This window comes from Acartia tonsa, chromosome 4 (genome assembly GCF_053477335.1).
Source record: "Acartia tonsa isolate MP-2025a chromosome 4, ASM5347733v1, whole genome shotgun sequence".
NCBI classification, from domain to species: domain Eukaryota; kingdom Metazoa; phylum Arthropoda; class Copepoda; order Calanoida; family Acartiidae; genus Acartia; species Acartia tonsa.
Window position 1 is genome coordinate 21,161,994 of NC_137263.1, and position 16,444 is coordinate 21,178,437.

General features: G+C 35.7%; 2 protein-coding genes across 2 annotated transcripts; both read left to right on the forward strand.

Annotated features, from left to right (window-relative positions):
- Positions 1-5,014: 5,014 nt before the first annotated feature.
- Positions 5,015-12,293, forward strand: LOC145316417 (uncharacterized). The gene is made up of 9 exons (XM_080156888.1): positions 5,015-5,108; positions 5,485-5,602; positions 6,004-6,151; positions 6,590-6,865; positions 7,099-8,534; positions 9,382-9,533; positions 9,942-10,195; positions 11,351-11,580; positions 12,131-12,293. The coding sequence occupies exons 2-8, from the start codon at positions 5,543-5,545 to the stop codon at positions 11,524-11,526; spliced, it is 2,502 nt and encodes an 833-aa protein (XP_080013014.1). The 5' UTR covers positions 5,015-5,108; positions 5,485-5,542; the 3' UTR covers positions 11,527-11,580; positions 12,131-12,293.
- Positions 12,293-16,313, forward strand: LOC145315388 (cytochrome P450 2L1-like). Its single transcript, XM_080155372.1, has 8 exons — positions 12,293-12,349; positions 12,625-12,880; positions 13,065-13,404; positions 13,851-14,087; positions 14,546-14,729; positions 15,017-15,199; positions 15,514-15,641; positions 16,202-16,313. Exons 1-8 carry the CDS (start codon positions 12,293-12,295, stop codon positions 16,311-16,313), a joined length of 1,497 nt encoding a protein of 498 aa, XP_080011498.1.
- The last annotated feature ends 131 nt before the right edge of the window (positions 16,314-16,444 follow it).

Below are 16,444 nucleotides of genomic sequence, written 5' to 3' on the forward strand. Positions count from 1 at the left end.
TCAGGGAAATTAACCCTTTACAATTTTAAAAATCCTAGTAGTTATTCCTTCCCCAAATATGGTAATCCCTCTTTTCAATTAATTTCCAATGTATCCAAACTGGTTTAAATTTGAGGCTTAGTCGCGGTTGATGCGTGACTGGTGAGCCCTGTCATTTTGTAACTTAGGATTCAGATTTGTCTAAATTGTTGAGCGATTTTTTAATGGTCCCAGAATAAAGCTTTCTATAATTCCCTATAATTATGGTATTTCCGTCCGATTTTCTAAATGAAAAGACTTCTCGACGCTTTCTCTCGAAGTGCTTATCGAGCACAGATATGCCCCAGTACTTATCTTTGAAAAAAGCTTTGCTTTTATTAAATCCAAGCCGGGAAGAGGGGCCTAACCATGAAAGGCCTATTCCTGGGGTGCCCCAAATAAACTAACCTAACATGACCCCCCCCCAAAAAAAGTGACAACGTAATATGCTTCTCAGTTTATTTCCAATCGTTACCCGAATAATAGCCCCTCCCCCTATCACTTTTCTGGACCTTTATGAAACGGGAAATGATGAAAGGTTTGGTCTATCCCAATTCCCTGAATGAATGGGGGGATAAGAGTGCTGAAGATTAATTCATCTATAACTTCAACTCTTTCAAAGAAACTTTTCGTTTGTGCTGGACAAATTAGTTTTAATCGTTAAAATTAAGACAATCCTGTGACAAAAGGATGTTTCTAATTGTATTACACCGTAATACACAGATATCTGAGTATATTACCAGAGGTGGATTCTTTAAAAAAGTTTGCCCCACTAATCGCTTAGTGAGGTAAAATTGTTTTCGTGATAAATCCACCAAAATCACATTAAAAATCTACAACAAAAAAAAACAAAATCATAGAAGGGTTATGAACTTAAGATGCTGTTTAATTTTTGTAGAGTTTTTATGTGATTTTGGAGGTTTTTTCAAGAAAACAATTTTGCCCCATTAAGCGATTAGTGGGGCAAATTTTTTTTAAGAATCCACCTCAGGACAAGGGACATGTATTTTAAGTAAAAATTTCCCTATAACCCAATTCATTCTTCCCCCCTTCTTACCCACATTATGCTACACAAATATCCAAACTTTCAGTAATTTCAAATGATTTGCTAAATCACGGACCCTGCCCACTACCTTTGTTAACTTTTCAAGAAAATATATTTATTTTAAGGTAAACTTAAAAGTTGAAAATATGGCTGGGAACGTAGGGAATGATACTACTGGAGAAGATTATCTTTCCCAGGTATAATATTTAAAATCCCTTATTTTTTTTTCTATAAGATGGAGTTAGTGTTAGTTATAAATTAAATGCTCATTTTTATTATTTACCTATTGTAAATTTTTTTTTGTCTGAAGCATAAGATTTTGATAACCACTGAACCTATTCAGTTCTCCATTTAAGAGAAGCTTCACATTGGTCCTGCAATGGTTTTATGCCTTCCTAGTTTCAGATTTCAGTATTAAGAAGATTGATTTAAGCTATTTTCCTGGCCCTTGAGTCAAGGAACGTAGCCGCTAGAAGTTTAATATATTGTTAATGTTTTTTTTTCTAGTCAGGGGCAACTTCAAAACATATATTGCAGCCTATCTTATTTAGAATCAGAGTAAATCATATTTACGTCGTAACGCATAGTTAAGCAGCCCGATGCAGCCCAGTGAAAATGGTTGGAAATAGAATTGCTTCACCAATTAAAGGGGAATATTTCAATCTCAAGAGCCTTAAAATACTATATTTTGCAACCAAAAAAAAAACAGGATTCTAATTTTCTTTAAGGTTTTCAAGAACATAGACTGGGATTCTCGGAAGAAGGCGACAACGGACAGGAGTGGCTGTATCAGCAAGAATGATTTTGAGTCCTGCTTCACCTACAAATACCTCTGGTACAAGATGGAGCCAGAACAGATTGACTTCGATAATCCATTCGAAATTGAGGAGGGGAATCAAATGAGGTAATTCAGTTTTTGTATTGCTGGCTATTGTGTTCTTTTGTACAGACAACCAACCCTTTGACTGGACGGCTTTTGTCTAGAAGACCTAACTGTGCATAGTAATGCGTTCTGTCTGTTTACAGGCCAAGACACTCCCTTTACTCGAACTATTAGTGTTACGTGCCAGGTAATTTCATTTGTTGGTACCGTTTTTAACGTCTCTAGCATGACGCGAATTCGAACTCAACACCTCCTTGTTAGCAAGAAGGCTGCAGGCATGATATCATTTACGCTAATGGCGCGGTATTTATAAAAGAACCTTAATGTAATGGGTTTAATTATTACTTGCATCTAATACCAGTTTATCACGTACTCTAAAACTGATGTGAAACTTTTAGCTGGCTAAAATAACGATCCTTAACATTTTTTTACCTCCTCCCCTCTTACTGGATGAATGAACTGATAAATAAACGATGTCAATATATTTTGGCAACATTTTTACTCCTGTCATAATATCCACGTATATTCTAGGCCAAGTCTTGAAAAGAAGAAAAAGAAGAGGAAGGCCATAGAGGCAAGATTAGACTTACTCACTGAACAGATCAAGGAGATTAAGGATAGCAAGGGGGGTGATGAGGAGAATGAGAGTGCTGAAGATGATTTCATTGATGAATATGGAAATATTATCCCGCAACAGCTTCAGGTTAGTTTTCTCAATTTAAAAGAATAGTTATTTATTGCAACGTCTTATAGACAGCTTTCCACGGATATTAAAATGAAGAAATATAAGATTAAAACCAGTCTAACAAAACTAGTATTAATTTTTGTTTTTTATTTTAATATTCGTGGAACAATTGTCTGTAATACGTTGCTAAACATTATTTTTAAGTATGGCTAAGAACAGGTTCTAATCCAGCGGATATCAATCGGATTCGAAGCCATAAAAGAAAAGCTTATCTGTATATAGAGTTTGTATGTACGTCTTTAGACACTCAAAGAAAATCCATACATCCATTAGAATATGTTTATTTATGCGTCACATTTTTTACCTATTCCTATTTACTAAACTAGCGGCTTCGCCCCTAGCCTCTAGGGGCTTTGCCCCAAGAGGTGATAAAAAAAATTATGGCGAAAATCGTAAAGGACCATGGAAATCTCCTTCAAAAAAAAAAAAAAAAAAAAAAAAAAAAATGGGGGGGATTTTTTGGTTTTTGTGGGAGGTTGGGGGTGTCCCACCCCCCAAGAAAATAGCTTAAAACCACAGGACCAATAGGTAGATACCCTGAAGAGTAGAATCCGATCGGTTCAGTGGTTACCGAGATCTTAAGGGACAGACAGACAGACGGACAGACAGACATCGTTCTACTTTGTATTATAGATTAAAGTTACTTAAATCATTAGTTTTTACAAACTAATAAATATAATCATGGTCTTTATTTATAGGAAGAATTTGCCAAGGAAAGGTCAAGAAAAAGGAAGGAAGAAAGGGATGCTGCCAAGATTAATGAACACAAGGTAAATAGTTTTTATTCCTGCTTCGAAAAAAGGCATCTATCTTTCACTACTTCCACTAATTAAAAAAGAAATTTCATTACTTTCTCTTTTTTTGAATGGTCCTGTAAAAGTTTGTCAGTTCCATGGAAATTATTCTTTGTTTTTATTCTGTTTTGATAGAGCATCGTATTTATTTATTTCATGAGTTAAATATCAATAATTTATTATATGATGTAGTTCAATGTTTTTTTTGGATGATTTATCTATATTCTATGATTAGAAAATTGAGAAGGAGGTCGTCCCCGAGCCAGCCGTGGAAGTAGAATCAAAGAAGACCCGACACCGTATTAAAGCCAAGGACCTTGCTATAGAGTTAAGGAATCAAATAGCTGATGATTCGCCTGAAGAAAAGATGGATGACAATCATGACAACAAGGATGATAACAATACTTCTAGCTGTGTCGCGAATCCTGTATCTAAATTTAAAGATAACAAACGTAAGTATTCTATTTGGTGCGACCTTGATGAGCCAAGCATTGAACGACCCAATAAAGCTAAGAAAGGAAACTTTGACCTGGAATTTCCGCGGTTGAGTTCTTTGAACTCCAAGGATCAGAAATACTTTTTGGTGTTGCAGAAAAGATATAAATGTGGTGAACTGTATAGCGCCAGCGAGAAGGAATATCTGGACATGTTGGCATCTGTGCAAGAGGAGAGGGCGGAGTTTGCCAAGTTCTCGTACGAGTATTGTGAGGAGAATAGGAAAAAGTTTGAGTTCTGCAATCCTGGCATTGACAAGTATGTGACGGAGCACAGAGAGGCCAGGAAGATCAGGGTCCTAGACTTTCCCAGGTACGAATGTTGCATTCTCTCGTAGTTGCGAAGGTGGGTAGGTGCCAGGTTCGTATCTTAGCCCTATAATGCGTATTAACTAAAGGCGTTAATTGTGGTTCATACTACTGTTATATCAAATGTGAGACATTATTAGTATGAATGGAAGGAATGCCTTTGCCAAAATCAGGCGAAACTCATTACAATGCACAGTTGATACATTAAGGCGAATGTCGTGTAATCGAAGGGTTAATTGTCTGTAGGACTATTGTCACTAAATTGATGTGATGGGGGTGATTTAGATTTTTTTCTCGTTTATTTATTTGAAACTCGACAAGAGTTTCTAGCATGTGGATAAAACTTTGTACTTTGCGTCACAATTTATGCATGGTTTTATTTTCTGCACAAGATTGTTTTTTCCCTTTTACAAAATCATCACGTTGAAATTAAATTTTCCACCATTCCAAGGTATTTTTGTGTCTGTAGATGAGAGGACAAGTAGCTTTGTGCTGATTTTTATAATATTTCCCCATATTTATCAGATTTTCTAAATTTTTCTGGATGTTTTTTCAGTACACTTTATTATTTTTTTATACCCCCCGCCCCCCTTCCCTTTTTCATTCCCCCCCTCTCTAAGAAGTATTTATGTACAGTACGAGGAAATTGTTTCATGCTGTACTTACATGACAGAACAACCGGTTTTTCAAGAATTAATAATTTTGATTCAAGTTATTATATTCATTAGTTGGCTTTAGACCATTCATATGTCAACACCATATGTTTTCTATTCTAATTATTCGTTATCCAACAATGAATATTTTTTCATTATTATTAATAGTTAGTATTAGTATTAACAATTTCACATACTTTCTTCTTTTTAAATTAATATTAACACTTAAAAAAATTCTTTTAAACCAAAATGTATCGAAATGACATTCAATAATGTTTGTTTTTCTAAATATTTCTTTTATTGTTATATACAAGTAACAGTGTATCTGTCTGTCTGTGTGTACTGATGGACCTCGCTAACCTGCACAGGACCGCTATAGCTTTCCTTTACATGTAAGTTTCATATAGGTTTTTGGATTGTCTTAGACTTATTTTCAAAATTAAAGTCTTTGTTTGTTTTTAGGCTATTTACCCTGCCATCCCTCCCTTATATGCTGGGGACCCAGCCGCTAGATGGTATTAAAAGTATAAATATATTATTTAGGCACTGGAAGAAGCTACGAGACATAAGACTTTGTGCGGCCAGAAAGGAACAGGGAGAAATGGATCATTGCTATTTGTCGTTTCAAGAAACTGTCCTACAGAGAGGCAAAATTCCTTTGGTAAGTCTATGAAAAAACAGGGATGAAAACATTCATAAGTAGCAAAGCACAATAAATAATTTATGAAAACAACGTGTGTTATAAAGCAGATGTATTATGAAAGGGGCATCATTACCAAGAAAACCAGTGCAGTGGTCCAATTTTAAAAGTACATGATAAAATCACATTTCTCCCATGGCGTTACGGACAGTCGGAAAGACAAAGTATAGATTAACTTCGCAAAAAAAAGAGATAGCACAACTACTTTTTGTTATAAATGATTTTAAGTATGTAGCATTTTTAGTACAAATCTGTATAAAAATGTCTTTTACTTGAAAATAGTAATACTTCATAAAATCCCTTTTTTTCTTGGTTAGTAAGACTGATAATACTGCTCTACTATATATTTTTTTTATTATCAGGCACAAGTTCCAAAGCCATTACATTGTGTTCAGCTGGGCACCAACTATACCAGACTTGTCTACAAATACCCAGCTGATCCTAAGATTATGCCGGGCACCGGTCAGGGCATGTCTAGAAGTCTAGAAAGACAAATAAGAAGAAACCAAGGTGTGTAATGATTTTATTGTTTTGACTTTGTCAATATCAGTCGACCTTTAGTGGACGAGTGCTTTGCTATGTGTTGCGTCTGTTTTCTGTTTAATATATAAATCTACTATTAGCCATATTTCATTTTCTCTTTTATTGGGAGGGATGGGGCGCTGACTGGAAATTATATTGGCCCTCAGTTTTTTTAAAACTTTCTCTCATTCATTAGCTTAAAAGTAAAATTGTTTGGAACTGTTAATTTAGTTGTACAACCCAACAGTATTAAAAGGTTTCCATCAATAATTCTAGTTTAAAGAAGGGGTAATTTTGATTTCAATAATTTTGTGTGCAACATGTCTTTTGTCACATCCCATAAGATCTATCATATTCTTCCACTTCTTACGACTTTTATTATTAAAATGCTATTTATTACTTTTTAAAAAGTCGTTAAATATTAAGGTGGAACTAAAGAGCCTCCTGAGATGCCTGCAATTAACGAAAACCCTTCTTTTATACCTGAGAACACATACATGCACAAACTGTCCATTATCCAGGATCCTAATGCTGGCAAGCTGGCAGCACTGTACGTACCTGACGTCATCATCTCCAGCTCGGCCCTCAAGTGTATCATGGATAATTTCTACCCTGCCTTCAACAGAGCTTGGGAAATACCTGTGCATATTCAAGATTACCAGGGCGCTACTCCGGCTGACACTAAGCGCGTCATTTTTATAGGTAAAACACTTGCAAATGAATTAATAAAGTGCTGTGAAATTCTTAGTTTATAATAATACAAATGATAACTTAGATTCTTTTTAATCTTTTTTTTTGTACGGCCATAGTAGTTATTATAGCTAATATTTTTTTTTATTTAAGCTATTATGTAATTCTCCTTAATTGCTGCTCTAAATCTTTGTATGATTGTTCTTGTTTTACAAAAATGGTATTGGCATGTTGTTTTGTTTTAGGTAAACCGTTTATACCCAAGCAAGTAACTGCCAGTGATAGAAACAAACTTGGCTTCAAATATTCTGTACGTTCGTACATGAACAAAGAATGGGGAACAGGGGGAAAATCCCAGGAAAAAGCCCGCGGTACAACTCCTGACAATCAAATATCTGCAGTTCCGGAAGAAGACTACTTGTTTAGCGAAAGTATTGATGATTTGGAGTCATTTGGTCAAGATTCAACTAAAGTTTCCAAAGAGTCTAAAGTAGCCAAAAACAAAGAAGCCATTGCCCCTAAAGAAGATGATTTGTTTGGTGAAAATATTGACGATTTAGAGTCATTCGGTCAAGAGTCAATCAAAGTTACCAAAGAGTCTAAAGTAGCCCGGGAAGAATCTAATAACAAAGAACCCACTGTCCCTAAAGAATCAATTCCTAAAGATGATTTGTTTGGTGAAAATATTGACGATTTAGAGTCATTTGGTCAAGAGTCAACCAAAGAGTCCAAAGTAGTCAGTGAAGAATTTAATATTAAAGAACCCAATGTTCCTAAAGAATCCATAACTCAGGTTGACGGAACCTTATCCTCACTTTCTTTCACAGATATTGAGCTTCAGAATGTTAGTCTTGTTGATGTCATGTCTGATCCAGGCAATATAGTCTTTGATCCATCATCTGTTGACATTGACGAGTCACTGCTTGCTCAGCTGGATGGAGCGGATACTTCTGATGAGGATGATGAGCTTATGATTGATCTTGGCGACAATGATAAATCCAAAGATAAATTAACTGACGAGACCATTGATAGAAGAAGAAGTTCAAGATTGCGATCACAAAATACTTCACAATTAGTAAAAGCAACTGTAACAAGAAGTAGGACTAGAAGTGGCCATGTTTCAACTGATAACATTGAAAATCCTTCAGCAATGGGAAAGGCTGCAACTTCCAAGGCAACAGCTGCTAAAGACGAAATAAAAGAACAAGAGAATCATTCCAATAAAACAGCGCAGGATTATGATGAAAATGAAAGCCATGAAATTAAAGATGATGATAGAAGTTCTCCTCCTGAGCTAATAAAACCAACTGAGGTTACAACCTCCGTAACTGGGAATGCTAAAGTTCCAGTAAAACAAAAAATTGTTGAAACTCGACCGCAACAAGAAGCAATCCCGCCCCCAAGTTCAATATTTAGTGAACCTTTGCCGGCCAGCAAAGAAATTGACATCCTTGATTCTCTTCTTCTTGGTCAGTCTGCCCTACATGGCAAGCAACAACTCAACAGGGACAAGAAAAAGAAGAGTGAATACAAGGGGGAGGATATAAGGATAGGAGCTCCGGTTGTTGGGAATATTGACGAATACCTACCACCATTTCCTGGATATAATTATTCATACAGTCTCTGGAATCTTGCTAATGCGGAGAAGAAATCAAATTTTCGCTTACTGATAAGATCTAAGGTATGCATTTTAGAAGTGCAGCTCCTCTATAATTAGATTTAGTAAGTAAAGGTAATTGACTACAGTTTGATTGTTTGATATTAGTGGAATTCAAAAGTAGAAATTATATGTAATGGGCTAAAGTTCGAACTTTTTTTCATTTAACATAACAATTCAAATCTTTTAAAAAACACAAAAATAACTATCTAGCTTTTCTATTCTTTTTACATTACCTGTTTAAGTTTTTAAAAGCTGTACCTCGTAATGGCATTATTTTACTTGTTGCAATTTGAATATTACTGCATTATATTAAGGTTTTATAACATGAAAGTTTATATTTTCTACTTGCATTTAAAGGAATCCTTACATGACTTAGAATTATGTACTATGAAATATATTTCAATTAAATACGCAAGCATTATTACATAAGAAATATTTACAGAGAAGTTTATTAACATTGGTCTACCTACATAGTTTTTTTCTACATTCTGTAGCCGTGGGCTAACTTGGGATGTAGACCCATAACCTATTTGGTCGATTTCTCAAAGCATCTTGTCGTATTCGTACTTTCTTTGGTCGTTCAAAATGTGTTATTTGTTAACGTATTTGACATATTATTACTTGGAACTTAACTAGATTTCACGTTCTTCTAAAGTAAAGTGAAGTTTTCAGCGATATAGATTCCCCCTTTCCACACCCATTACCCCATTGAATGAACTTACCAATAAACGAGTTCCATGCTAGCAAGCTAAATTTTTCCCCTGTCATAATATCCACGTATATTCTACGTCAATTGTTAACGTAAAAAATTAACCCAAAGCACTCTTGTCATAAATCGTAATTTTTAGAGAAACTTTGATTCTTTTAGATAGCTGGTTTGTCGCCGTACTTCGGTGTAATATCGCCGAGTGTAAAGCTTGAATACCAGACTCACCTAGGGGCTGAACAGACCACTGTTTCTGAATGCTGTAGGGAGTGGTGTGATAATCTGCTCAGATCCTCCCTCACTGTTAGATACAGGTCAGCTATTCATTTTTAAGTAACAGTGGCGTGGCTAGTCTTTAATTAGAAATGTCAGTCAGACTGTAATGAACGGTATGGAGGAAATATAATTTTATCAGATGCTATTTGAGATAGGCTGTTGGAATTTTCGTTGAATATTCCCTATGCTTGGTGTTTCTGTCCGTTGGTCATTCTACAAATGACAGAAATGTATTACAATCAAATACAAAAGTTTATTGATTTTCTATTCCTCACCCTTTATTTTTACGATCACTTAAGTTTCCTATGAGAAATTCGAGTCAACATATGGAGAGGTCAGCTCCAACTCTCAACACCGTAGCTCAGTGTGCTTCCACTGAGCTACGACTATAGTATTCTGTACTCCTTATTATTCACTTTTTGAAAACTTTATTTTTTTGATTTAAGGATTGACCCAGAGAACGGAAAAATGTTGATGTCACAGAAGTTAACCCTAAAGCAGATAAAGGAGGAGGGAATGACGGAGCACCAGCAGACCCTGGGCGAGGAAACTGTCAGCACCGCCAAATTTGACCCCTCCCTCCAGCTGGCCAACTTGCACAATTTGGTGGCGGAGTTGAAGTCCCTAAGCGGAGGCACTTATCTTGTTTCTCACGATAAGAAGTCGGGCGCTTTTTGCAGGCTTTATAAGCCGGCCCAAGGTTAGTCATTATTAAGAATTACAACATTAGTAATTAGCGGGTTACTTTATTTCAACAACTGGTTCGTTTTTTTTACTGATATGCATGGTTATGGCTGTATCTTCAATTCATATTATCACTTGCACGAAAACGTCAAACACACCTATACTGTTTCATTATAGCAAATCGATAGATGCAGGGAAAAGGGAATGTGATTCTGAAAAATAATTATAAATGAAAATTTTCCCTCAACCCCCTTCCCTTTTTTCTCCCCCCCCCCTTCTTACCCACTTCCCTTTCAGCTACACCAAAAAAAACAAGTTTTACTCCAACAAAATATTTAATTTTCGGCAATTTTAAATGCAATAAATTGGCTGAATAGTAAAGCAGCCCCTGGAAAGATGGAGTTTTTTTATGTCATACTTATGCTTAATTGAATCCACACCTACACATTGGTTGTCTTTTTTTATTGGCCAGCTTTAAAAAATCACATCAAAATTACTATGAATATTGATTAACCTTTTATAGGTATGTCAACTTAACTAAGGGGGGGGGGGGGGTTTAATGCAACCATCTCGTAATCAATGTATAAATGGCACTTAGAATTCGAATTTCGATCTAAAATTGTGCATGAGTAATCCTTGGTAGGTCTATTTTCCCTAAATCGAACAAAAAAGTTGAAAAAGTAACGGCTAACGGCTCAGCCGTTTAGCCGTTTTTTTGGCTATTTTTAGGGCAAATCTGTCATAAATTACGTAGGAATCAACTTTTTGAAACATATTTTTGCTTTAAATCATGAGAAATGATACAAATACAACATTTTCAGATTTCTAGTACTAGCAACTACCGGCTAGAACCGTTTGAAAACATTTTGGAGCAGTAAATAGTATTATGTGGAGATAGGTTTCGTGATGATTTGCATTGAAAATAGCTCAAAAAATGGCTAAACTGCAGAGCCGCCAGCTGTTAGCCGTTATTTTTCCAACTTTTTGTTCGATTTAGGGAAAATAGACCTACCAAGGATTACTCATGCAAAATTTCAGATCGAAATTTGAATTCTAAGTGCCATTTATACATTGATTACGAGATGGTTGCATTAACCCCCCCCCCCCTTTACGGTCAATTCATCGGATAAAATCTGCTAAAAATCAATGTCATTTTTATTTTTATGCTTAGATGAAGGAGAATACGACCTACATGAAGCCTACACCAAACTGGATGGATCAACAGTAACACCGCACATCAAGATTCCCTGGAAGCAAATAGATTACAATCTGCTGACCCCCTGGCATGTCAAGAATGACCGTGTTCCAGGAACTTTTGAGCCCCCAAAGTTTTCCAGGAAACGATAGTATCAATATATTAATCAAGTCATTTTTGTACCTATTGTTGTTTTATTTGATAAAGGGAGAGGTCATTTTCTAGTAAATCCCGTAAAGGTGTGTGTTATAAGGCCTAAAAATAGTAGTAGAACGATAAGGTGCTCTAGATATATGTATTCCCTATTGAATAGAACAATAGGGAAATTTTTTTTTTTTTTTTGATAACCATACCTGGATTATCTAAAAAAAATACGAAATTTCTATCAAACGCTTTGTTTGGCTCAAACTGACAAAAATTTAAAAAAAATATAATTATAATAATAATGTTTTCTATAGGTACAAGGTAAAGGTTAAGAACAATCTATACCATTAAACAAAGGAAGAAGTCATTCTTTACAGGTTGATTTATTATAATTATATTTTTTTTTATTTGTGTCAGTTTGAGCCAAACAAAGCGTTTGATAGAAATTTCAGATATTCCAGGTACGGTTATCAAAAAAAAAAAAAAAAATTTCTTCCCTATTGTTCTATTCAATAGGAAATACAAATATATAGAGCAACTTATCGTTCTACTACTATTTTTAGGCCTTATAACACACACCTTTACGGGATTTACTAGAAAATTACCTCTCCCTTTCAGTGAATGGATTTGGCACCTGAAAATCATTTCGCCAAGTGCCAGATCCCTCCCCCTGTTTGAAATGGCTGTGTCTTTTACGCTTTTCATGTGACATTTGTCTACATTTTTGGAACATTTTGTTAATAGAAAATTTATATTTACTAATTTCAGATAAAAATGTTTTGGCCGATATTCACTGCGTTATTGGTCATTTTCATCATTTATTCTGTCAAGGTAGCCCTTTTTAGTTGAATTAACATAAGATTATTACCAACAAGAAAATCCTTATAAGAATATTTATTTATAGCGAAGCCATACTGAAAAAAATTCTGCCTCCTAGTTTTCTCCTTGCCTTTCAAAAATATTTTTTTTCGTAATTCCCTCTTAGTTTCTAAAAATGTTTGACTATGTATGGTTATTTTTTTCACGACTAATTTTATGGTTAATGACAAAGTTTTTTTTACCATGTGATATTTAATAACAATAATCTTGAAATACATTTTTTTTAGAAATCCATCCGGCCACGAGACTTTCCACCAGGCCCGCCTTGTTTTGGTGTCCTTGGCTCCCTCCCATACCTGGATGTTAGAAACCTGACCAGATCATTCAGCAAGCTGACCGCTAAGCATGGGGATGTCTTCTCCATTTTTATTGGGACCAAGCCGGTTGTTGTTCTCAACACACCGGAGGTGATCAAGGAGGCTTTTGAGAGGCCAGAGTTCTCTGGAAGACCAGGAATGATGGGATTTAGAAATACTTTAGCATGTTTATAATAGTAACACTTACCTAATTCTTTTGCAATAAGGATTTTAAAAGCAGTCGCTGAAAAAAGGGACCTTCTCGTTGGGTGTTACTGTTAGTTTGCTAATTAATTTAATTTTGGAATAGATAAAAAAGTTAGCATTGCGAGATTCCTCATAGCCAATTTTAAATCTCTTATTGAAAATAGGTAATTTTTCTGGCACATTTTTCCAGAAAGGGCGTACAGGAATCACCACAACCGAGGGTGCCCACTGGAAGAGCCAGCGCAGCTTCCTCAAGGAGTACATTGACAAGGTGACCAGCACATCTGCCCAGGGATTCCAGGATCTGGTCATGGACGAGGTCAACGACATGAAGACGGACCTGAGCAAGAAGCTGAACGAGCCCCTGGCTGTGAGCTACAAGCTGAATGTTTGTATTATCAATATCCTGTGGAATCTTGCATGTGGTCGCAGGCTCCATGCCCAGCAACAAGAGTTTCAGACTGTGTACGAGTGTGTTGATAAGATCACCCAATTTATGTCCAGGTAATGGTTTTATTATTTCTTTGGTCTTACACTAGATTATCGTGTACTCTAATAAAGTGAAACTCGTAGCTGGCTAAAATACTCCCCATACACCCACTTTACCCCATCCCCTCCCCTTCTACTGGATGAACTAACTGACCAATAAATAATGTCCATGTTTGCAACCTAAAATGACGACAATGTTTTCCCTGTCATAATATCCGCGTGTATATTTTATATCCATTATGTCATTGTCCAGGTAAAAGATATTGTTTCATTAAGGGGGATAGATTTCACTTTTGGGCAGAAATACATAATCATTCAGCTCTTATTTAAGTCTCAGGGGTTTCCATCTACACGCCTTTCTTCAACTTGATAAATCATTGAAGTAAATAGAATAAGAAAATTGATTTGTTAATTTAGACATATTAGCTTTAGTTACCTATTATTAATTTTTTCCTATTTAGAGCAGCAATCTTTTCTTTCCTGCCAATCCTGACCAAAGTGTTGCCCGAGAGTATTACCAAGATGGAGAAGGGACGCTACTACAGAAACAGGTTCCACGAGGTCTCCGAGAAGTGGATCCGTGAGCACAGACAGGACTACAGGGGCAACAGGACCGGTGACATGCAGGATACCTACCTAGAGAAGGTCAACAAGGGAGAGGTTTTCTTCACCGAGCAAGGATTGGCTGCTCTTTTGAGGTAAGATTATATTACAGTAATGGATTTATTATTGCTTGGATCTTACACCTGATTATCATGTACTCTAATAAAGTGAAACATGTAGCTGGCTGAAATAACGATCCACCCCATTTACCCCATCCCCACCCCTCTTACTGGATGAACGAACTAACCAATAAGTGTGTCCATGTTAGCAAGCTAAATTGACGACAATTTTTCCCCTGTCAAAATATCAATGTATTGTATATTCTATTATTAATTGATTTTATTTCCTTTCAAGTTTCCCTATTTTTGTTGGTTTGACTTTTTCATTTAGAAAAATATATTATCGTTGTGAAAAAGCTACCCACTCGAATTAAAGTAAATTGAATGCTGAATATCGCGAATTAGGTAATATCATTTCATGTCCAGTCTCAAATGAGGCCGGGTTGTCTGATTAAAATGTACATATGTTTAAATAGTTTATTTTTTTTTTGTAGAGAAATTTTCATCATCGGCTCCGAGTCTGAATCTGTGATGCTCCGCTGGGCTGTCCGTATTCTGTCATGCCACCCCGAGGTTCAGGACAAGGTTGGCAAGGAGTTGGACTCTGTGGTCGGCAGAGGCGTAGAGGTCACATGGGACAAGAGGACAGAATTGCCTTACACAATGGCTGTTATTAAGGTGAATTTTTGTTATAGACAAACTTTCGATTAATTGCGTCTTCAGATACCTTACATTATTTGTGATAAATAAGTTTATCTTTTTCATCAATATTTTTTTTTATGGAGTTTGTTATATATAGTTGATCTATCAATGTTATTGTTCATTTATTTATAATAGGAAGAAATAGAAGAAATTGTTCCATAGACGTTGCCTTTTGTGCGTACTACTTTTTTTCTTTAACCATACGTCATATTTAAATATTTTAAGCTATTGTTAATTTTTACCTATTGTTTCAATTAATTCAGGAGATTCAAAGATTTGCCGACATCGCACCGACCGCTCTGATGCACAAGACCGTGTGTGACACCAGCCTGCGCGGCTACAACCTGCCCGCCAACACTCTCATCATGGCCAACATCAGTGGGTGTCACAGGAGTCCCAAGCACTGGGAGAAACCTGAACAGTTTTATCCCGAACATTTTATTGAGGTGTGTTTAGTTACATAATAATGAGCAGGGATCTAAAGGGATAGGACAATTGCCGATAAATTGATGTAATTTTACGTCTCCAATGATGATATATTGATATATAAAGTAACCTCTTCTGTAAATTATAATAACTAGTTGAAACGTTTAAACACTTAACTTAATGAGCCAACCAATAAAAATTCAATATAATAAGTCTCCCAAAGTTGTCAAGCCAACGAATAAGAATCCGTTACTTTGGGGACTATTGTTATAAACATATCTCCTTGGAAATTTCTAAGAATACCCACAAAATATAAATAATGACTTTCTCTCAGGATGGAAAACTTGTGGAGGACAAGAAAGGATTTTTGCCCTATGGAGTTGGAGAGAGAGTGTGCCCCGGTGTTGAGCTTGCTAACATGGAGATGTTCCTCATACTAACCAATATTCTCGCTACATTCAGGTATTACTTTGAGTGTCACTTGTAATTCTTTCAATGGTATACAAACCAACAGAACTAAAGGGAAAATCTTAAGTGCCATAAAGTAAGACTTATTTTATGATTGATATTATATAAATAATGAAAATAAAGCAAAATCCCATTTTTTGCATAATTTTTTCTAATGTATCCCTTACTTAGCCTAAACTAGATTGTGCTAAAAGTAAACAAAGAAATTAAAAAAATCCATAAATTAAATGGTCTTCCTGCAGATTTAGAACAAGGTTGCATTTTGACCGTCTTTTTCATTGAAACTATGCTTTATATGTAGTCGTAGAAAGATTTATGATAATGGATTTATTATTACATGGATCTTACACCAGATTATCATTTACTCTTATAAAGTGAAACTTGTAGCGGGCTAAAATAACGCTTTCACTACATCCCCTTCCCTTCTACTGGATGGACGAATTGGCCAATAAATGACGTCGGCCTTAAATTGACTAAAATTTTCCCCCTGTCTAATTTACATGTACATTGTACACATATTCTACATCTATTTTTATGCATTAATTTTCTTCAAGGCTCTGTTTGGTTGATGGAGACGATGGTAAGATGGGAACCCAGTTCAAGTCTGGAACAGCTGTTCTCAGGAACCCCAAGCCATACAGGGTCATCTTCAAGGAGAGGGAGTAGATCTTGTCCCCTTCAATGACCAATCTCTCTTCATTCTGTAGTTATGGATATAACTGATACTCGTTTTAATCATTATTTATTAATATTATTGTGCCATTGGTTATGTATGAATGGAAGCGGAGTGATATATA

What these genes read in the sequence shown, in the direction of transcription:
- LOC145316417 (XM_080156888.1), top strand. Translation starts at nt 5,543, where the DNA reads ATGGATCATTGCTATTTGTCGTTTCAAGAAACTGTCCTACAGAGAGGC. An exon ending in GCTTACTGATAAGATCTAAG is followed by an intron (nt 8,535 to 9,381) that starts GTATGCATTTTA and finishes TGATTCTTTTAG; the next exon opens with ATAGCTGGTTTGTCGCCGTA. An exon ending in GCTTTATAAGCCGGCCCAAG is followed by an intron (nt 10,196 to 11,350) that starts GTTAGTCATTAT and finishes TTTTATGCTTAG; the next exon opens with ATGAAGGAGAATACGACCTA.
- LOC145315388 (XM_080155372.1), top strand. Translation starts at nt 12,293, where the DNA reads ATGTTTTGGCCGATATTCACTGCGTTATTGGTCATTTTCATCATTTAT. An exon ending in ATCACCCAATTTATGTCCAG is followed by an intron (nt 13,405 to 13,850) that starts GTAATGGTTTTA and finishes TTTCCTATTTAG; the next exon opens with AGCAGCAATCTTTTCTTTCC. An exon ending in GGATTGGCTGCTCTTTTGAG is followed by an intron (nt 14,088 to 14,545) that starts GTAAGATTATAT and finishes TTTTTTTTGTAG; the next exon opens with AGAAATTTTCATCATCGGCT.